The sequence below is a fragment of the Labrus mixtus genome, chromosome 11 (assembly GCF_963584025.1).
Source record: "Labrus mixtus chromosome 11, fLabMix1.1, whole genome shotgun sequence".
Lineage (NCBI taxonomy): Eukaryota > Metazoa > Chordata > Actinopteri > Labriformes > Labridae > Labrus > Labrus mixtus.
In genome coordinates this window covers 7,897,394-7,920,304 of record NC_083622.1, presented here as the reverse complement: position 1 = coordinate 7,920,304, position 22,911 = coordinate 7,897,394, and the positions used below count along the sequence as shown (strand labels likewise).

The 22,911-nt window shown below is 44.8% G+C and overlaps 1 protein-coding gene across 1 annotated transcript in view; it reads left to right on the top strand.

Moving 5' to 3' along the window:
* LOC132983484 (chondroitin sulfate proteoglycan 5-like) overlaps positions 1-22,911 on the top strand; it is a 50,022-nt gene that overhangs the window by 4,806 nt on the left and 22,305 nt on the right. The window contains 2 exon segments of the mRNA XM_061049801.1: positions 13,814-13,965; positions 13,967-14,790. Of these exon segments, the coding sequence (XP_060905784.1) occupies positions 13,814-13,965; positions 13,967-14,790 (976 nt within the window).

Genomic DNA, 22,911 nt, shown 5'->3' with positions numbered 1-22,911 from the left:
GCGGCTGTTTGCGTTCACACATGCAGCTCCCCTCCAAAACTTCAGGAAGTTTTCAGGAGTTTTGTGCGAGTGTGAAAGCAACATTAAAGGTGTATTTTTATCGCTAAGATTTCTGTGGATGTGGGGACTTGATGCCTTCATTGAGATACAGGAGAAAGGATAGAGTCGGGAATCAGGGAGAGAGACAGCGGGTAACTACAAGTGGAGAAGGAGCCACAGGTGGGACTCGAACCCGCGCTGCCAGCTTTAAGGACTTTAGCCTCTGTGCATGGGTCGTGCAAACTAACCACAAGACCACAGGGGCCCCATACGACTCATAACCTTTTAACACGAAAGTCATTTTTTTTATTTGAAGATGGCCATAGAAGCAGTGAACGTGACTGAAGACGCCGCATTAAAGCTTGTGTATGTTGAGTGTTGCTAAGTGACATCAGAGCCGTCACAGCTGATGTCTGATGATTCACCAGGTTACTAACTGCTGAAGCCTTGATGAGGCCTGTTAGGAGAGTAATTGGCAGTAACAGGCAGTCATGTGTGCAGAGTGGCAGCAGACGGCGAGACTGCAGTGATTTACATTTTGTCATGACTCAGACGTTTCTGTCTGGTGCCTCTTCTGTGAGTACATTCAACGATGAGCCGCAGAAATTTAAAGGAGTCAGTAGAGTCAGTAGCAGCTTGTAAACACAACATTCAACCTGCGCCCCTCCTCCTCCTGGGCTCATCGCCCCCAGAATCTCACCCTCACTGCAGGACGTAGTGTGTACGTTTACTGCTTGTACCTACACTGCTAGCTACTGCACGCTAGCACAAGCTAACCGCCGGTGTTTGTCACCTGCCTGTCCAACAGGAAGCAGACCAACTCCACCTCGACGTGTAAAAGACAACACAAGGTTCACCCTCGTTTTAGAACGAGCTTTATCCGCTTGGTGTTTCTCCTCACTGTGATTATATTTTCTCTTCTTTGCCGCTACGTCCACGTCCGTCATATTAGCCAGTTTGGTTAGCGTCCAATCACTGAATTGTATCCTCTCCTAAACTCACCTGCTGTGCTGCCATTGGCTGGAGGAAACTCACCAGCTCCGTCCAGAAACATGACAATCCAGTCAGAGGACAGAATCTCTGCAGACACAGTCACCACCACACATGTATGGAGGCCCAGAAGGGACGATGGAGCAGCTTCACTTTAGGATAACTCTGTATTTTAGTTCTTTAAGGAAGAAGCTACTGACTCCATCTTTGAGGAAAACCATTTTGCATGTTCACTAAATAAATTGTTGCATACAGCGCTAAAAATCTCGCCATCACAGCTTTATTATTACATGAAAGATGCCGACTTTGCCGAGTATTTTCTCCCTGGGGATTGAGTATGGAAACAAATTTTTCTCTATGCACCAAATTGAGATCTGTGAGCGGCTATTATGAACTTCATCCTAGATAAATCTGCTTGTTGGGAAACTAACCGATCCTAATCTCATTTGTAATACCCTTCCTCCCACCTGGATCCGCCTGCAGGCCAACGTTAGCATACGTAGGTCTACCACAGGCCGGACCCGACCAGCTGCTGGCCTCTCTCTGTGCTGCTGCATGCAGCTGGACTGCACAGTTCAGGATGCATGTGTGTGTACTTACGCTTTGAATGTGCAAATAGCTACACACAGAAAAACACCTACAAAAACCTAAAACACCTTCGGATATATTCCAAGCACACACTTTTAAAGGGACAAAAATCTTTAATGTTAGGCCCATTTGTAAAAAATCAATGAAATGGGCGAGTTGTAGGCTTAAGTCATTTAACCTGGATGAGATGTTAAGATGTAAGAGTACCACCGTAATGACCTCCTTTGAGACTCTGGAAGTTCATAGCTGAACTCAAATCTACTCAAAACGTGATCATAATATCTCTGCTAGGGTACAAACATGAAGATAAACCTACTGAATGAAAGATAAGTTTAAAAAAGATGAAGCAAATTGAGCACACAATTCACTGGTAAATTCTGCAGAAAGAATGAAAAATTAGGGGCGCTAGTGGCGCAGTGGGGCAGTGGTTATTGCGCGCGTCCCATGTATGGAGGCTGTAGTCTTCCAAGCGGGCGGCCCGGGTTGGAATCCAGCCTGTGGCTCATTCCCCTCTCTCTCTCTCTCCCTGATTTCCGACTCTATCCACTGTCCTAACTCTTCATTAAAGGCACAAAAAGCCCAAAAATAAATCTTAAAAAAAAAAGAAATAAAAAGAATGTTTCACCGTGATGTTTTTTAAGTCCAAATTTCAAACTTCTGAAACTCACTGAAGCGCTGTGTCATCCAAGAGTCCCCGCGTGCAGGCGTTTCTCCTCAATGTCATCGCCCTGTCAGCCTCCAGGTGTTACTTCTGTTTGAGTGTGTGTGTGTGTGTGTGCTGCAGCTCTGAGGCACAGGTGTGACAGTTGTTTTGGGCGCCTTTGTCACCGTCCTTGTTGGTGGTCATCCGGAGTGTGTGTGCGTGTGTGTGTGTGTGTGTGTGTGTGTGTGTGTGTGTGTGTGTGTGTGTGTGTGTGTGTCCCCATCAGGTGGGAGAAGGTCCTGAAACAACGGAACAAAGTTTCACGAGCAGTCGTCCTTTTCGGCTCAAAGTCGAAACAATTAGCGTACAGTATGTGTGCTTCTTCTGTTAGCAGTGCTGAGTTGGCGTTGTTCTCAAACTCTGGCTGCCCTTGAACAGTAATTTACATGTTTGTGTGTGTGCGTGTTCATGTAGGTGGTTTATGTGTGAGGTGAGATGAAGGGAGCGCTCATCTTTGTGTCGATGCGTAGGCTTGCACCTGTCTGTGTGTGTGTGTGTGTGTGTGTGTGTGTGTGTGTGTGTGTGTGTGTGTGTGCGCTACAGTTAGCTGCTTTCTCCTGTCTACAGCTGTAAAATGTGTGCGTGCGTCGGTGAACGTGGTGTGTAGGTGTGAGACTGTCTGTGTGTGTCCTTGCCGAAGCGAGTCATCGAGTTCACACTCGTGCACACGCTCCTCCCTCTTCGGCTCCGTCTGGAGGGTGTGCACGCTGCTCGTTCCTCCTCGGCTCCTTTCTACTGCAGACTGTCATATTAGCATTTAGTACCAAGCATCACACTCCGCTGTGATCACACACACACACACACACACACACACACACACACACACACACACACACACACACACACACACACACACACACACCTGTCATGAACCTGCACAAACAGATTCAACAGAAAGACATGAATTAGATTACTAGATGTATTTGGATGCCGTTTAAGGGAGCCCAGGTGCCTACTGGCCCAATGTGGGACAAAGAGTTGCACGTTTTTATGTGACCTCTGAGAGGAAGCTTAGATATCGATATAATGCTGATTTAATCCTTAAAAAAATGAACCACTAGCTAATAAATATCTACAACAATGCGTTACCACAGTCTCAGCTGCACAGTGTGGTGGACGTTACTTCTTTTAGCTGACGTTTCCTTATCTGTTGGTCAGTCCTCTTTTCAGGAGGAATGTATCAAAGATCCACATTTCTTTTTATTAGCCGTAATATACATATTTATAATGCACATATGCACTTCATACTGGGAGTAAATGAGGGGAAAGGATCGCGTGAGAGTGGAAACATACAAACAAAGGTCAACATGAGGGGAGGAATACGCCTGTGTGGGTGCAGATGCATGGATGCACACACATAGCATGCATGTATAAAACATGTGCAAATACACACGAATTAAGCGTATTTAAATGGTATGCATCGCCTCACACAAGTGCATGCCTGGACACGTTGTCATACAAAAACACACCAGATTTAAACAGTATTTTTGGGGTGGCTTAGTTGGTAGAGTCGGTTTTCTCCTAACCAGAAGGTTGGAGGTTCGATCCCCAGCTCCTGCAGCCACATGGCCGATGTGTCCTTGGCACTTAAGACACTTAACCCCAAGTTAATACTGATGGTCACTTTACACAGCAGCCTCTACCATCAGTGTGTAAATGTGTAGGTGTAAAAGCGCTGTACGAGCTCAAGTCCATTTACCGTCAGTGTGTGTGTGTGGGGGGTTGGGTGTGTGTGTGTGTGTGTGGGGTTGGGTGTGTGTGTGTGTGGGGTTGGGTGTGTGTGTGTTTTCCCTTGTGCCCAAATGTGTGTTTAATGCATGTGGATGCAGATCTTGTTTCCATGGCAACACATCCTTCCACCATCCCACCACCTGTGGAGTCAGAAATGAAAGGATTTATGTGACGGACAGAAGAGAGAGGAAGAAGAGAAGCAAAAGAGAGACGTAGAGAAAAAAAAAGGATTCAGACGATATAAGAAGAAGAGAACAAGTGAAAGGATGAGAGGAGAAGAGAAGGATTTAAATAACAGAATTTGATGGATAAGAAGGGGAGGTGAGGGAAGAAGAGGTGAGGAGAAATGGCGAACAAGCCAGGAGAAAAAGATGAGTGAAAGATGACGAGATTCAGGAGGAGTGAGAGCGGCTGGTGTAAAATTGATGCGGCGGTTTTTCAATTAAAGCTAAATGCGGAGCAATGCATTTCCTCTTTATATCGATATTAATGAGCAGCGTTAAGTAAAGATAAAAAAGCCTCATGTGTTATTCATTAGTGAGTAAGTGTGGGAACCAGAGTGTGTGTGTGTGTGTCGCTTTAGGTATTTGAAGCTCAAATCAATGAGAGTGAGTTAAAGAGGCACTCTCTCTCTCTCTCTCTCTCTCTCTCTCTCGATCTCTTCTCCTGTCCGCGCTCAGTTCGGCCATTTTGGTCGACACCCATTCAATCATAACTTTCCGTCTGTTCGTTCCACTGTGTTTTACCGGATGATCTGTAATTCTACAATTCACACAGCAGAAGCTTTTATCCAAAGTGACGAACATCTGAGAGGAAGATCAACAAAAGCAAGGAACTAGAGAGGAGGGGACAACGTCAGTAAGTTCAAAGGAACAGCTTTAAGTCTGATCAGACACACAGGAGGTGCTGACAGGAAGTGACCAGGAGCAGAGCACAACATCGACAGCTGTTCTTTCGAGTTCTAATCAGCATCAAAACCATCCTAAAATATCATCATCGTCATTATCGAACGAAATCATCATCATCAAAATCGTGACGATCAAAATCCAAATTGTTGCATCTAATATTTCATCCCCGGAACCTGATTCAAGAAAAACTAATTGAACTGGTGTTTTTCCTTTTAATGGAAGATAGGGAGCAAGCTCAGTCTGTGGGGTCTTGGGTTAGGAGGGTCGCTGTTTCAAGTGCCGATCAGACCAAATATGGAAGTTGGTCTGGTAGCTGGAGAGGTGCCCTTGAGCAAGGCACCAAACCCCCAACAGCTGTAGGGCGCAGTGTGTCCACAGGTCCTGTTTGTGCATGTGTGTGTGTGTCACCTGAACTTCCCCTCAGGGACAAATAAAGTAACTGCAGTTCACATTTAATATGCTGACGAGATCTTACATATTCAGTATTTAGAAAAGAGAAAACACAATCAAGCCTCATTATTCTACTGGAACCCCCCCCCCCCCCCCCCCCCTCTCTCCCTCCAGTTTGGGTCAGCAAACTGGCTGGCGGGCCTTAACTGTCACAACCAATCAGGTTCCTCTTTACAGTCTGTCACTGCCAATCAGAGCGCCCTGGGTCTGTGGGTGGTTTAGTGGCTTCCCCTCTCCAAACTGATCTGCGACAGACAAAAGGCGAAGCCCGAGGGCCGGCGGCTCGCCAGCGCAGGCTAACAGCACTTGGCCTTGAGGCGCCATCACCCCCGGACAATCAGTGTGACACACACAAACACACACACACACACACACACACACACACACACACACACACACACACACACACACACACACACACTGTAGATGAGCCAAAGTCTTCTCATTATGACCATCCACACCCTTCACAAGAGGAGCTGGAAGCCACCCCAATTACCAGTGGGCTATACTGGCAGAGAGACCACACACACACACGCGCGCACACACACACACACACACACACACACACACACACACACACACACACACACACACACACACACACACACACAGTGACCAATGTAAACAAACTAACAATCTCCTTATGTCATACTGCATGGTTACCTCATGTAACATGGGAGAAAAACAAACAAAGAATCCTTTATTCCGTCCTTCTCGTCTCATTTGGGTCTCAGCCGGTCCGTCCATGGACCCTGACTGAGCCTGACACCCTGAACCTGACTTGTCCTGAGGCGACCCGACCCGACCCTGACACTTCCTGGTCTGCCAGCTCTGCAGCTCTAATTGGGGGAAAAAAGATGCTTATCATTGTTGGTTTGGACAGCCTTGTGTTTTTGAATAACTAATTGCAGGATCGTGTTTCATGAACTTGAAAAATAAATTTTGCCGTCTCATTTAGTCTTTTATTGAGTTCTGGATAGTTATTTTTCTTGATATAATCAAAGATACCGACAAATAGTTAAAATTAGTTTCTGATGGTATTTAACAGGAGCAGAATACTGACATGAAGGAGCGAGAACGCCACAGGTCCAATGTGACGATTTGCTTCTTTTAATTGTTTCATATGTTTGAGGAGTGAATATTTCAAGTTTCTGAGCGCCATATTGGGAATATCCCGGGGTGCACCCTGCCTGTTGCCCGATGACAGCTGGAATCCTCTCCAGTCAACCGCAACTCCGAACATGATAAGCAGAATAGCGAACGGCAGTATAAAACATGGACGTAGTGTCAGTGACGTCACCCATTGGTTTCTGAAGAGGAATTATGAAGCCCCACAGTGGCATACACCACATTGGAAAAAGCTATCCCAACTTAAAGGGATACTTCACCCGTTGAAACATGAATCTGTATTGAAATTGGGTCATATATGTAGTAGAAATGTGAAATTAATCTTTGAAGTTGGTGCCTTCTTGACCGAGAAAAGGCAGAAAGTGTCTTTTTGGCTCATGTGATGGAAAGACACCAACTCCCAACAACCCCCTAGCGATGTAGTTTCACCCCCTCTAACACAAGAAATACAGAGCTTTCCCGTCTCAGGGGAAAATGAGGTCGGGATGCACGACCATTCAAAAATACTACCAGGTTTCTAATGATACAAAGCTTAATGCAAATGGGTGAAGTTTGCCTTTAACTTTTAATCAATCTAGAAAGAGAGCGGGATTTTCTGGCACAACTTCACCAACTACTAAGGTCAATGAAGAGGTCACAAAGCTCCAGTAACACTTTTAGTATGAAGAGCAACTTAATTAACAAATTAGTTTTTTGCAGTTCTGCTTTGGCACTGGAGGTTGCTACTTAGACAGAGCTTCTACTTACATGGCTTCCCTTCAAAATACTAAAAAAAAACTCATTGTACTCTAAGGAAAAAAGTGATGATACTTTCCAAAAACCAATGACTTTATTTCTTGTCTCCTCTCCAATACTCATTTAGGTTGTAACCAGCAGACATTTTGATTCATGACAGACTTTTTAATGAATTGTGTAATGGCAGAATCTAATATTTGCTCTTTTTCATTACTGTAAAAGGATCTGACTCGTCTTTCAGAAGCTAATTTTCCCAATATGTTCATTTTAATCTGCATTGTGATCACTGAAATCGTGGCTCAGCGGGTCTGTTGTGGACTCATGAAACCAAAGTTAACTGCAGATTTGGGAGTTTTTGGTCTGTTTGAAATCATGTCTGGACTCGTTGCCTTATATTTATCAGACAGAACCAAGGGAGAAAGACACATCGGCACGTTTATTGTTTATTCAGAATGACTAATGGCACTTTGAATCATTTATCAAAGTCAGTTAAACCAAAATAAACGGACAGCAAAGACTTCATTCTGTCTTCATTCAATCTCTACAATAACTCTACAATAACTGTGGTGCATCAGAGCAACGAGAACAACAAAGGTACCAAAAAATGTTCTTCCTGGAGCCTTCACAGAGCCGCCACGCTGCTCCTAAACCAGCTGTCCATCAGAAGGTTTCTCCTCGTTAATCCAATTAGGCTAACGAGGCGGTGAAAGGGAGACATCTCCACTTAACTGGAGCTCAGTCCAGAAGTGCACGGTGAGGGTTTTGGCAGACTGACACCATTGAGGGCTCCCACAGCACGCTGCCTGAGTCCTGATAGTGTGTGAGTGTTGGGTACCCGCCTATTTATGAGTTTGTTTGGTTATTCTGAAGGTTTCTGAAAGTCTACTTTGCAGACCAAACTGTAATTTGCTCTTTGTTATGAACAGTAGAAATCTGTTGTTGCTGTTGTATTTGTAGAATTTTTGATACTTTCTCAATAAACAAATTTACCTCCGGGGACAAAAAGTACATCGTAGCATATAGGTTCAGAGAATGTCATATCTTATATCTTATATCCCTTGGTAGGGTATCCTATAGTAAAGTATTTTATCCTATCATATCGTATGGAATCTTATCATATATTTTATCGTACTGTATAGTTAGACTTAATGTATCGTATCGTTTCCGATCATATCGCATCACATCGCAACGTATCTTGTTGCATCTGTTTTATTTTAAAGATTTATTTTTGGGCTTTTTGTGCCTTTAATGGAGAGATAGGACAGTGGATAGAGTCGTAGATCAGGGAGAGAGAGAGTGGAGTATGACATGCTGGAAAGGAGCCACAGGTGGGAATTGAACCTGGAGGACCACAGCCTCCATACATGGGTGCGTGCGCTCTAACCACTGCCCCACCAGCGCCCCATGTTGTTGCGTTTTATCGCATCGTATCACATCTCAGTTCTTTGGGACTTGGGTTGGGAACCGGAGGGTCGCCGGTTCAAGTCCCGATGCGGCCCAAAATATGGAAGTTGGTCTAGAAGCTGGAGAGGTGCCAGATCACTTCCCGAGCACTGCCGAGGTGCCCTTAAGCAAGGCACCGAACCCCCAACTGCTCTGGCACGCTCGCAGCGTGGCAGTGTGTAGCAGGTCCTGTTTGTGCATGTGTGTGTGAAGCATGTCTCTAAAATAACAGAGTGTAAAACCCAAATTTCCTCTTAATTAATAAAGTATATCAAAATAAATAATAATAACTGCTGCAGCAGTGTGAGATGTTACGGCCGCTGATTTTCAGACGTGTAGACTGAGGATCTCAGCCGAGTGTTTCCTCTCAGATACAGAGTGGGATCTACCTTTCTCTTTCCGTCGTCCTCTTTTTGTCACATCCTCCCTTCCTTTCCTCCTTTTCTCCTCTCTGTCATGATGTGTCACTTTCTCGCTGTCCCTCGTTACCGTCTCTCCCCGTCACCCCCCCTGTCATTGCCATTCCTTGTGCGGTGGCCATTAGTGTCTGTTTTCCAGAGTGCGAGTGCGTTTGTATTCATCCGACTGTTGCAGCAGCAGCAGGATGAGAAGAGTCAGTTGTCTTTAAGGCTGACTTGTTTCCCCCGTGACATTTAACTAAACAGCATGACAAACTGTCCCGTAGCGAGTGTGATCCTGACAGGTTTGAATGTGAGCGAGATTTAAAGCCAATGAAGGACAGCATCGTTGTTCTTATGTGTATTTAAGAGTGGGATTGTAATGTGTGGGGCTGAATCCTGATTTTCTGGTTTTCATCAATCATTCCGTGTGAAAACAATCTGAGTGTGGTTAAACTAAAGCCTGTTTACCACATGAGTAAGTGTGGGATCCTGATTTTTGGCATGTCGTCCCGGGCTCCTGGGTTGATGTGTAAAACAGAGATGGATTGTGTGGCTGCTGCAGGGATTAGCCCCTGAACGACCCCGGCATCAAAGACGCAGCTGAATGCTGCTGCGCCAGGAAACAACACCTTCAACAAAGCGGAGCCTTCCACCTGTCAGCCGCTCGTGGATAAAATAACAACCTCATGCCTAATGATGACAGCGTCACTCACAGGCGTTCAATGGTTTTATTTGGGGAAGAAAAACATTTTTTATATGCCCTAGAAATTTCTCAGTACATCTTAGTTTGTCAGCCTGATGCTTACACACAACAGCAAATCACAGAATAATTAACGTCATCGTCGCAGTCATTTTACCAAAATAAACAATTTATTTTATTTAGGCTAAGTAAAACAGATTGTCTACAGCTCTCTACAATGTTTTGAATTCAGACTGCAGAGGTACATATTGCTCCTTGAAGTAAAATGATAATAGTGTCACTGAGCCTGCCCCTGCTTGATTTTGATTGGCCGGTGAGGGAGAGAAGTGACATGGATGAGCGGAGCGCGGTTCTTTAGGTTGAATTTCTTTGACTGAGACAGCTGACGCATCCTGAGGGGATCCTTTTATCCCTCAGGATGGTGAGCGCTGAAAATGCTGCACTGCTTTGGTTTAGGCCATTATTTCTGTTTGTTGCACAATCAGACATGCATGCGAGTGATAAAACTTTTGTAGATGTGGTTATAAAAACTAAAGTCTTCGCTTGAGTAAATGGAGCCTCGCTGAGCATTGAGGGGACGTTTAGAGACAGACAGATTAAATCCCAGAGGGTCAGAGATTATCAGCAAAGATCCTCAAAGATACACTCACATATGTTGTTTAGCCAAGGCTGTTTACCAAAAGCTCCTTATACGCCCCCGAGTACTCACATTTATTTATTTACAGTGACTGAAACACAGGAATATCTTAGACGTCTGTCCTCCTAATGGACCAAAATGTAGATAGTGAAAGATTTAATAGAAATAGTTCTTCATCCCTCAAAGCTAAACGAGTTGCCGTGGAAACAGAAGCCTGATACAGAGCCACTCTCAGGCTGACGATGCAGTCGAGTAAAGCACACTCGCTGTGTTCAGGACTATGAAATGAAATGTCACCGGTTTGAACAGAGGAGCTCTTCACTGGATTAAAATGATTTCTGCACAAGGATCAAGGATACCTTTATTATCCTTAAAGGGCAATTTGTCGTCGAGCCGGCAGTAACCACGTAACCGACGGAAACACAATGAACAATGACTTCCAATAAAACGCAATCGAGAACCATTACATCACGTCCCTGAAAAGGCCAACAGATATTTTATGAGTCTATTGCTCCTGCCTGTTAACAAACTGTATCAAAGGGCAGATATTGACGTGTGTGTGTATGTGTTGAATTTTTTTTTCAGCCAATTTGACATATCGGCACGATCGGTGAGAGGAGTCTCTCTGATTGGCTGTTTGGAGGTTTCATTTCACTCCAGCTCTCGACACAGGTTCTGTAAAGCCCCTTGAGCATGTCGCTGTAGTATCCATGCTTTCACCCATTAGTGCAGTTTCTCCTTATTTGTCGCCTCCGCCTCTTCTTTTCTTTTTTCCACTAAAAGACCAAGGGCTGACAACGCCAGCGCCATTTAAAACTTTTTATCAGACATTATTCTCCATTAGTAGACTACCTATAATACCAGTGATGACCGACAGCGGTGTGAAAATGGTCTTCTCGTATCATAACAACGGACTACGGCCTCCTGCTGGCATGGAGAGTTAGTTCCTCTCATGCATGAGCAGAATGTACGTGGTGGTTGGCCGTCGGCTGTAGTCTTTGTGGTGTGTTCAAGTGCAACTTTTTGGCCAAGACGTGGTGTGTCAGGGAACTTTAGGGCGATCTCAAGAGCCTCTGTCAGTGGTGATTGTCTTGTCCCAATGTACGAGACCTCCATTGGGCAGTCTGATTCTCTGCAAAGGGGGCAAAGCTTTGGAACTCGATACCTACCAATATGACTTTTAACAGAGGACTCAAATCAAAACTACAGTCCCTCACACGACGAGCTTGTTTGTTGTCTGATCACGTTGCCTTCGTTTTATTGCTCAGCAGCAATCCTGGCGTCACTGCGTCCTCACTGAATGTGACATTAAAAAGCTAGCTGTTATGGCATAGTCTCACAGTCTGAGGTAGGGAGGACGGGAAGTCTTTCTATCTGACTGCTTGCTCACTATGTTAACTAAGTTACAGTTACGACCTCAATCACTGCAGAAACCTCAAACCACTGGACACACAAAGGGGCAGCTGTGTATCTGGTTCAATCCTGCATGAAACCCAGTCTTTGCAAAATCTTCAAAGAAGTCCTTAAATCTGAGAAGATTTCAGATCTTAGTCTTTTATGAGTTTTTCAAAGTCTCTTTCAAATCTAGTGCATTTTAGGCTTTTGCTCGTTTGCATATATTTTTTTATAGTTTTGCAAGATATTAGCAACAGAAAAACGATCTTTATTTGTTGCTCTTGAGGAAATCTTCTGTGTCGTCTGCACATATGTACCTCTTTCTTACAATTGTCCAGACCCTGCTTTGTCTGACTCCTCAAGATCATCACTTCCCCTCCTGCAGGGAAACCCCCAACGTCTCCCAATCCCTTCCCTCTCAAAACCCCATAATCCGTAATCCTGCAGCTCTGCACCATTCAAGTACATTAGTGAATTATTCCTTTAATCCAAAAGGGGGGAGCGCCCGTAAAGCAGCTTTCTACATGACTCAACGAGCCGCCCCGGGATGAAGTAATCGACCGGGGGATAAACACACAGCCAATCATGTCTCGTTTTAATTTGTTATACTCCTTGAGCCCCCTTTGTCCACCTCAGGACGCTCAATGTCTGAGATGTCACTGTGTGGCGGTGGACCACACGTTCATAAGGCTGGAAGAAGTCTTTGCAAACCAGTTGGTGTTTGTAGTTCAGATACAAACAACAGCAGCTGTTGCATTCAACAGCCCAGTCTGTCTCTTTCTTGGCAAATATTGGCTTTACATTTTTAGCTCCTGTGTTTCCATTTGAGATGTTTTCCAAGTTCAATTTGTACGAGATGTCAGAAAAGCAAACGTTTATTTTCTAACAATGAGATTAACAGAAATGTCTTTACATCTGGAAATGAGAGCGAGCCACACAGTAACCTCTTGGGGCGCATTCACACTTGGCGATATGGTACGGGACAACTGGGCCTAGTGTGAGTGCGCCCTCGGTCTCCATCAAGGGCGGTTCTAGGCAGGGGCCAACAGGGGCCAGTGCCCCTGTAACACCGAGCTTGGCCCCCCCTGTGGCCACCTCTCCAATAGGAGTGAACATACACAGTATTTGACTCAACAACCAGACTCACAATCTAGTATTAAATACTGTTCCTGAAAGAAATATAAATCAAATTTAATGATGTGCGCTATTTTTGGCATAACATATTTATATATTTTAAAGCGATCATCTTTGTCTATTTTTCACCTGGGTTTAATGTTCCTCTCTGACAAAACAACTAGCCCCAGTTTGGCGCCCTCAGTAAAAGTGGTCAACCAGAAAAGATCCCGGTGAGCACCTGTGGCACTCGATGAAAAGACACTCAAAATGTTAAGAAGACGTTCAAAACTGGCACAAAAGTGAAAGTTTTGTCTTTGACCATCCATCCGTCAGATATCCGATACATAAACTACTTCAATATCTGACCCGATACCAAAATTATATTGGCTCCCATCCATAGTTTTATTAGTACAATATCTAAGAGTCGGTGTTCAATGTTGGTGCTTTAAATCAAACCGGCCGCCGTCTGATTAATGAGCCGTGCACTCTGGTAACCGGTCCGAGAGCTGCGAGTTTCTCCTGAGCTGGTCGATACACTCCGTGCTGTGTAATCTGAGTCAAACCCATCTTGACTTGTTTCTGTTTATCCCTGTGAAATAAATCTGTCTCTTTTAGCCTTTATTCAGGTTTGTGTGGGTTTAAACTCGTGCTCAGGGTCTCACAATCCGTCTATCAGGCTTGGTTTTCAATGATTCGACTTTGATAGTTTAAAATATTCATAATGCAAAGTAATAATTAATAATCTGGAAGCTATGGGCTGCATAACTAAGCGTTTTCCCTCCACAGAAAGCTTTTCAACAAACTGATCATATGTAATAAAAAAAATCTGTTTTTCTTTGATTTTTGTAGGAACCACTGTTGGGACCAATGCCACTGAGGCGGCGAGTGTGGCCAATGCTACCTCGCTGCTTAACGAGGAGGAGGGGCCTAACAAGGTCAATGGAGTTAGTGTCTCAGCCAATCCTGACGCGGTCAGCACTGTGACCCCGAGGGCGGGCCGGATTCCCCCGTGCAGGCGAGGAGGAGGATCAGAGCAGTGGCATGTTCGGTGAATCGGTGGTACCCGCGGTGGAGGAGGTGGGAGTGGCGGCTCCACCTCGGCTCAGCCCTGATTCTGCTGAGACGGAGCACCTGTTACCCGGCAGCCCACGCGAATCGGAGGTGTTGGAGGTTGAGGAAGAGGAGGAGGAGGAGGAGGAGCGTCTTCCACACACTGACCCGCCTTGGATTCACGCCAAGGACACAGCCGTGTTTGACCTGGATCGCCTCTTCACCACCACTGCCCCTCCTGCCACCAACCCCTCCAACCCTGACATCCTCCACGTGGACTTTTTCGACCCTTCCTCCCGTGGGCGCAACCTCGACCTGGCCCCACCCTCTCCTTCATCACTGGCCCATGAGCTGCAGGCTGGAGATCCTACCTCCTGGGCAATGCCGGACAACTACGACTACCTCACCCCCTACGAGGATGGCGTGTCCCCGACCGCTGACGAGTACACCTACAGCACAACCACCGACGCCTACGAGACGGATGAAGACCTCCGGCTCGCCGCTGGGTCTCCTGCTCGCTCCAAGCCCAGAGCCCCTGGTTCTGGCTCATTCAACCCAGGGGCGGCACTTCCTGGTGCAGGGGCTCCAGTTCCAAACATCCCTGTGGGGGCCCCTCCAGCAACTGCGCCGGTGGACGGGTCAGATGGGATGGGCGGATGCCGCGTCGGCTATCAGATGGTCAACGGAAGCTGCCGCTCGCCCTGCGACATGCTGCCAAACTACTGCTTCAATAATGGACAGTGTTACCTGCTGGAGGGCATGGGAGTCTTCTGCAGGTAAGACGAGACAAAAACACCTTAAAACCACATTGCAAAAAACATAGCACTCAAATTCAGCATTGGCATTAAGAATATTAAACCATCAATTCACACCTGAGCTCATAGATAATATACACTTTTCATGCTGGTCAAATCCACGGAAATAATAGGAAAGGGGAACTCCTCATGGCTTATAGCAGTTGGTTCTTAAGAGCAATCAGACACCAGCATATAAAATAAACTGCTCTGTCACATGATGTGCACGGCTCCGTGAAACTCTAGATTTATAATGTTCTGTGCTCTCATCGTCAGCAACATGTGGAAAAGCTCAGTGCGGAATATACAAACCAACGCATTATTGTTATTTTAACGAGAGAGTTTTTACAAGGAAACATCCAAACTTCTGCCAGAGTGTGCGCTGAGATCCTGTTTTATATTGTGGGATTTGGTTTTCCTTTTGTCACGCACACACAAAACACAAAAACACATTGGCCCTATAGTGTGAGCAAATACATGAACAGATACCGAGAAACTTCCTGCAGCCCCCTTTGATATCTTAACTACCGTAAAATCTGGTGAATATCAAAAAAGTTGTCTGCATCCCCCATACTTGTGCAACCAATATAAAATGCTGAGACATGCTGCCATGGGCACAAGTGTACCACCATTATCCACTGACGTGATTAGAAATCCGCCCTCATTTATTTATGTAGCGGCTTCTTCAATGCACAAAGAGTGTTGGAATACATAGCAATGTGGACCAAGCTTGAACATTTATTCTCCCTTATGAGGTCATAATATGCATTTTAAATATTGAATGAAAGGCTGGTATTTTTGAATGTTTGGATGACTCGGATGTAGGAAGAGGATTTTGTCCGTTAGGCTGGTCTGGTAGGATGGACTGAAGGTGGGGCAGAGGGAGACTTGGCATGGGGTTTTTGGCTCAGGCGGATTTCTACCCAAACGGATCTTGGCTCAGACCGTACCTAGACTTGTACCTAAAAACGCATAGCAGATGCATAGGCAGGGTGAAAATGAAGATATGAGGAAGGATGGGGGATGGAGGGGAAGGAAGGGAGGGTGGGTTGAAAAACTGAGACACAGAGTGGGTTAGGTGTGGGATGACTAGGTACAAGTAGACCTAACAGGTGGTTGAAGGTGCATATGTGGTCCTGCTCCAAAACCTAAGTTAAAGCATTGATTAAAAAGACTCCTCAATTAAAGACAATAAGCGAACGGAAGAGTAGGGCAGCATGGCCGTAGACAAATTGGTGGTCGGTCCAACACAAATATCAACGTTACCGTAGGCTAAAAGCTCAGCTATGGTACTAGTAGCTAGCAGGAGTGCAAACCCCACATGGTGAAAACAGTTCAGAAAGAGAAAGAGCTACCAGCTGCACTGACACTGCTTATTGTGGACTTTGCTGAACACAATTTGTGCACTCTGGGAGAACCCCAAAACAGACTACCTCTTGTACACTAATGTAACCTATATACAAGATTACGCTAACTAACAAGCTTAAAGCCACAAACTGCATCCACAACTTTCCTCACCACCCACCTAATGGTGCTGCGATGGCGATGAATCTAGGTGGAGGTCAAAAGTCCAACGGATTAACAGAACTATTTATGATAATATGGTTTAAGCCCCAGAGGAGTTCACGCTCCATATAAATTATCTGCCAATGCATCTGAAAGTCGACGGCCACAGTGCATCTGTTGATCAAAAAATCCAGGTCTGATCCGAGAACGATTGTGTGTTCAGGATTACAGCTGATGGGGGAGGGTATGCTGTCTAGGATAGCTTTTTCTAATTTCTAAATGTTGTATTGGAGTGAATATTTTCTTTTTTTTCTACTTTAAATTGTAAACAAAAACTTTGCAAATTTGTTTCATAAGACGGGTTCATAGGAAAGTAATGAACTCTGTCTTACCTGCAAAGAACTAACTGGTAATATGTCGGGACCAGAACATTGAAAGTTAGACTGCAGGAGTTAGCATGCACATTTTTGAGTACTTTAAATCGTGACTTTGAACATACATCTTCTTTTTGTGTCATTAATATATCAAGCTAATGTTGCCATTATCTTGAGGTATATTTATTGGTTTATTGATTGAGTTTGTGCTCACATCACACTTCAGGCCACCCTTGCATAAGTCAGAGCCTGGGTTGGGCCACCCCAGTCAGAAAAGTCTGGACACGCCCCTGGTAAGAAGGGGAAGCAGTTTTAATGGAATCCTGGCACCGCGTCTGCCATCAACTTCAATCTCCTCGGTGTCTGCAAGCGTTCTCGTTTCATTCTGTTTTGTTAAACATGCAGATTACATTAATTATGCTGCATTTCAGCCTCAGTCAAAAAAATGCAAAATGCTGGGTAAGACTTTAACAGACTAGAAAATCGTTTTAATTTATGTTCTCAGCTTTCTTTAGTTACTCATGGTGATACCTCGCTTGAAGCAGATGATAGAACATCTCTGCTTCAACTTCTATGAGCACAACAATGAGGAGGAAAAGGTAAATGTCAGGAACAACATATCTAAACATTTGGTTGATGTGTCACAACTTCTGTTCTACAGCCACCATTTTGTTCTGATGGTCAGCATCCGTACTGGAAGCAATCCATCAAGCAAGATGCATAAAGATCTGCATATATACCAACAGTAGCTGAAAAAGAGGCTGCACTAAAAGCAATCTTATCTCTAACAAACACCTGGAGCAGAGACTGATGAGATCTATCATTGTTTGATGTGATCTGAGAGTTTTCTCCGTCCGTGTGTGTGTGTGTGTGTGTGCTATTGTTAAACATAAACACAGGCTCAACATCTCAGAATGATTTCACATACAGATTCCCCATAATCATGAAATAAATTAACCGACCAATCAGTCAGAGGAGGCTGCCAATTAGTGAGCAGCTGCGATGATTTGAATGCAAATGTATGCAGGAGTGACGATCGGCACCCTGACTGGAGCTGATGGAGAAAAATATCAGTCGGCCAACAGCTGCACGCACACGCACACACACATCCAAAACATCAGAGACAAAACTACAGCAAATACTGGCAAGCTTAAGAGGTTTGTTTGCTCTGAAAAGTTCGAGAGATGGCCAGCTTTCTCCACAAATGTATATCTTTTTGGCATTCCTCACACAGTTGTACTGCAAAATGAATCTTGCTAAGGAGACAACCTGATCCAGATATTTGGGGCACATTTTGCTCCCCAGTCAGCAGATATTAGCAGTGATGAAGCTCCTGAGTGTGAGTCTGTCAGACGAGGCTGCAGAGAGACCCGAGCGGCGTTGCACTGCTGGGCAGGAGAGCAATGTGGGTCACTGGAGCGCTGGCACAGATGAGCTCCAATATGTTCCTGTGTGTGTGTGTGTGTGTGTGTGTGTGTGTGTGTGTGTGTTTTGGGCATGATTTGTGTATCTGAATGCACATGAGGAACATGAGTTTGCATGCACATGTGGATCTGTGAGCCCCTGTGTGTGTTCACTGTGTGTATTTGTGTGTTGAGTGTTGGTGCGTGCAGCCCAACTGGAGCTGCTTCATACATCAAGGCCGATTCAATTACAGCAGGATGAATGTGCCGCCCTTTAGCCCTCTGCAGTAAAACACATGACCCTTTGAAGAGCTGTTTACTGACCTGAGACCAGCATGTCGTATCTCTTTCCTACAGGCAGAAATATGTACCTGCAGGGCCGGGGAGCACACCTTTCTCAACAAACTGGTAACCTCAAGACATGATAGAGGTGTGAAAAGAATTTTAGGATGCACACTGTACACAAGAGTTTTATTTTCCTACCCACATTTGCACTAAAGCAATATTTCTTACACATGAATGACAACACTGGAGCTTTTGTTTAATCCAACAGAATACAAAGGAAACATGCACGTTGCAAATCAAATGCTTTATTCTGGTCCAGTCGACACGTCGACACGGTGTGAGTTTCACCCTAAGCCAGATTTATGCCTGATGCACGGTGTCAGCTGCAGAGCTTTTCACAAAGCTGACTGCCGGACAAACAGCCAAATACTCATTAAGCTCAGCAAGCATCATTATCATGCAGTATTAAGTTTTCTAATTGAATAGTTTTGATTGAGAAGAAGGAAATCCTTACCAAGTTGTATTATGGGAAGCGTAGTCTCTATTGTTTTTTAGAAGTCGGCCTTTATTTTGTATTATAGGAAGAGGAAATTTAAAGGTTAATTTTTTGGCTTTTATTTGAGTGACAGGACAGTTGATAGAGTCATAAATGGGGGAGAGAGAGATGAAGTGGCATGCGGGAAAGAGCCACAGGTCGGACTCGAACCCGGGCCGACCGCTTGGAGGACCACGGCCTCCGTACATGGGGCACGTGCACTAACCACCAGGCTACCGGAGCCCCCAAAGAGGAAATTTAAGCGTCTTTTTAAAAAAAAAAAAGTATTTCTGAAATCAAAATCCAAATTGCTCCGGAGAGACATCAGTGCATGCACCTATAGAGCAGCTCACCCTGAAAATGTTTGGCAAGAGTTTTGTGCACGTGTGAACCATAGACTGTTTTTGAAGATGGACAAAGCCAGGGCGTCCGGTAGCTTGGTTGTGTCATGTTCCCCAAGTGCGGAGGCTGTAGTCCTCGTCGCAGCGGCCGTGGGTTCAAGTCCGACCTCTGCACTTTGCTGCACGTTATCCCCCTACTCTCTCCTCCTGATGTTTTCTGTCTCTCTTCAGCTGTCCTATGCAATAAAGGCAGAAATGGCCCAATTGAAACTGTTTTAACATAAGCAAAAACTGTTTGTCACTACCCTGAAGTAAAAGGAGGTCAACATGAGTGCACAAACCAGAGGAGCATAAATAAAATGATCTGGATGGAGATTAGGAGGGAAATACTGCGGAGTGTAAATCACAGAGCCTCAGCTGTCCCACTCACCCTCAGTCCGCTGCAGGTTTAGCTGCAGCACGTGTTTTAAAATCGTCACTTCCTGAATTTATTTGTGTCCTAAACAGAGACTGCAAAAGGAATCACATAAATTGAGACAAGATGAAAAAAGCCTCCTTTATGAATGCATTCAGTTCTGGGGGGTTTTAACTCAGTCAGTCTGTATAAACACACTGCCATGTGATCTCCCCTTTCGTTTGAAGCTATCTAAGGTATCTCCTCTGTTGGCTCCCCTGTCCCCCGGACTAACGGGATCTGACAGCGTTAGTGTCGTAAATCGCTTCTTGCTCTGGAGCTGCAGGACTGACGACCTTATTCGGAGAAACAGATGAGAGAACAGAGGAAGGGAGAGGAAGGGGGAACACAGAGAGGACAGGAAAGGGGAGAGGGTGTTTATGTTTCGGAGTGTTTATCGGCTATTGAGAGAAAAGGAAAGGAGTGAGAGAGAGACGGAGAGGAAAGGAGAGCGAGGGTGTCAACAGAAAATAAAAGAGAGAAACACAGGAAGAAAGAGATGAGAGGTGGACAGAGAGAATGAGAGGAGGTGGAGGAGAAACTGAGAGAGAGAGCATGAGTCAGAACTTTAAAACGATTGCCAGTATGGAAAGGACTCGGGCGAGCCAGGTCGGGTTTAATGTGAGTGTGCGAGCTTGTGTGCGAGTGTGTGTGTGCCTGTGCCTTTGTGTGTGTGTGAGTCCTGCAGCTTGATATAATTAAGGGGAGGTTTTGAACACTAACAGCCATTTGTATCCATTTTAGATTTCATGATCACATCATGGAAACACACTGATATAAACCTCTGCACCCAACCCAACACACACACACACACACACACACACACACACACACACACACACACGTGCTCGCAGGATTATGTGTGTATTAGGGATGGCTTCCAAGTCAAAGAGCGTTGGGTCATGGAATCAGGCCAGAGGTCAGAGATTTATGAGTGCAGAGAAGGACAAAAAGACACACAATCACACACACTTTGATTTAGCCAGTGCGAGGCTGGCCTGACATACTTATTTGTTGACACACATTTGTTTTTGACGGTTTTTGACTCTCTGAGGAGAGAATCTGTAGTGAAATTCAGGAGGACTGCCCTTGATATTCTCGTGATGTGGTTGTTCACAGCTGGAGACTTCCCCTGTCAGACGGCAAGGGGCGTGTTTCCTGAGGTATGACATGACTAAAGAGAATGATGCAAAAGTAGAAGTGTCAGTTTTATATGACCCTATAATAAACATACTCACCTTTATATCAATGCTATGTGTTGTTGGGATAGAATCACAACATCAACTTAAGAGCATACTGCAGCAGTTTAGTTACATGCAAGGCTGCAAACATGTTTAGTCCTGCTGTAAAAATGGACACTTTAATATGGGACCTAATGGGGCTTCCTCTGCCTTTGGAGCCAGCCTCTAGTGGACAGTCTTGGAACTGCAGTTTTTTGCATTTTCGCTTTGGCTTCTTTCGGCTTCAACACCGGTAGTCGGCTCCCTCAGGCTAATTTTAATTTTCATATTACACGACGACTTGCACAGGAATCGGTTATGATTAATAAAAAGCTAACTGACAAAATGGTTATTGGTTACCTCTTTGTTAGGTAACCATGTTTCATCCTGCCCCAAGGAAACTTGAACATCTTGACAGCCATGACCCAAAAATCCTTGATCGTTTTAGTGACTGGAAGCGAGGGCCACATCTGCAAAACACTAATTGGTTTGCAGTTTATGGGATTGTGAGTGTTCTCCAGGGACTTCGGGGTTTATTCTAATAGGTTTTTCGGACACAGTGGTGTCCAGAGATCCTCATGGTGATTGGGTCATTTACAGTGTTAACCAGCCTGTCTTTATCAGTGACAATGCCAGCCATTTCCTTGTTTATTTGCAACAGTAAGCACGTTTTTAGGGGAAATTAATGCAAACCGAATGTGGAAATAAAGAGCCAACCCCGTCTGATGTAGCCAAGATTGAGACCATTTGAGTGTTGACAGTGCACTTGTAATTTGCCATTTTGTTTTTCTTTTAGATACATGACCATCGCTTTGGACATATTTGGTATATATTTATCTTTTTTAGCTGTCCCACATTGCCTCAGCTTTGTGAAAATAACCAGTTTGCCCGACCAAAATGTCTGAAAATATGCAACTATTATTACCGTAGTAGTAATCAGTCTAGTCCTTTTGATGCCAAATGGAGTACAATGATCATGTTGTAAGTCTTTCCAGTTTTCAGATCGGGGGATTTAGAATTACTGGCTGATTGAATGGGATAGTTTTATCCCCACTGCGGTTACTAATGAGGTTGTACTGGTTCCATCTACGTAATGGGAGCTCATGATGCAGTGATATTTTATTTAAGCTGGTTTGTTTTGAATGTGCTGCAGAAGACCCGGTGCCTCGGGGAAATCTAGCAGGCTGGCTGATGAAAGACAAAAAGGCATCTGACCTAAAATAATAATGTGAGTGCCGTCAGATGGAGGTGGCCTGGATTGTATCGTCAGTTTCTTTTTGTTATCTGATCTATTCTGGGTTTTTTGGTGCAGCTGCTGAGTTTCTAAATCTTTCAGACATTCTGAACACGTTGCATCGCAGACCTCCAGGCTTCATACCCGGTTTTATTTTTCATCATCTCATTCCCATCTGATGAACATATCTCACATGCTCTCAATCAGCAGCAAAGCAAAGCCAGGCATCAACAGTGACGCTGGAAGGCCAGCTGTAGCAGCAGGATGTCAGTGTGCTGCTTTTTCTGTTTAACGAAACATTTGTCCAATATTCATGTCCTACAAAATTAATTCTATTGCCTGTGTAATAAGTACGTTTTATCATTTATCACGTTGGTTCCAAGCATGGAGTCCAGGCCCCTTTCTCTCTGAGGTTGTCAAAATCAGATTTACACATATCACTCTGACATGTAGCTTTTAAAATATGTATTTCAGTCCAAATCCTAAACATTAGAGAGCTAACTCCCCCCGCCCCCTCCTGTCTAGAGTCGATGCTCACACAGGTTGCCATGTGGTGGACACTGAAGCTTCAGTGTTTAGCCAGCTCTGCATCGGTCTGTAAATTTTATTTATTTAGAAACATGCAGAGGCTTTTTAGGTCGGGTACAATCGCTTCTATCTGAACCACTTCTCTTGCCCGCTTCCATCGCTGCAACACCTGTTGGTTTGACCTGATAACTGCTCTCATATCTGGCAAACCGAGGGGCGTCCA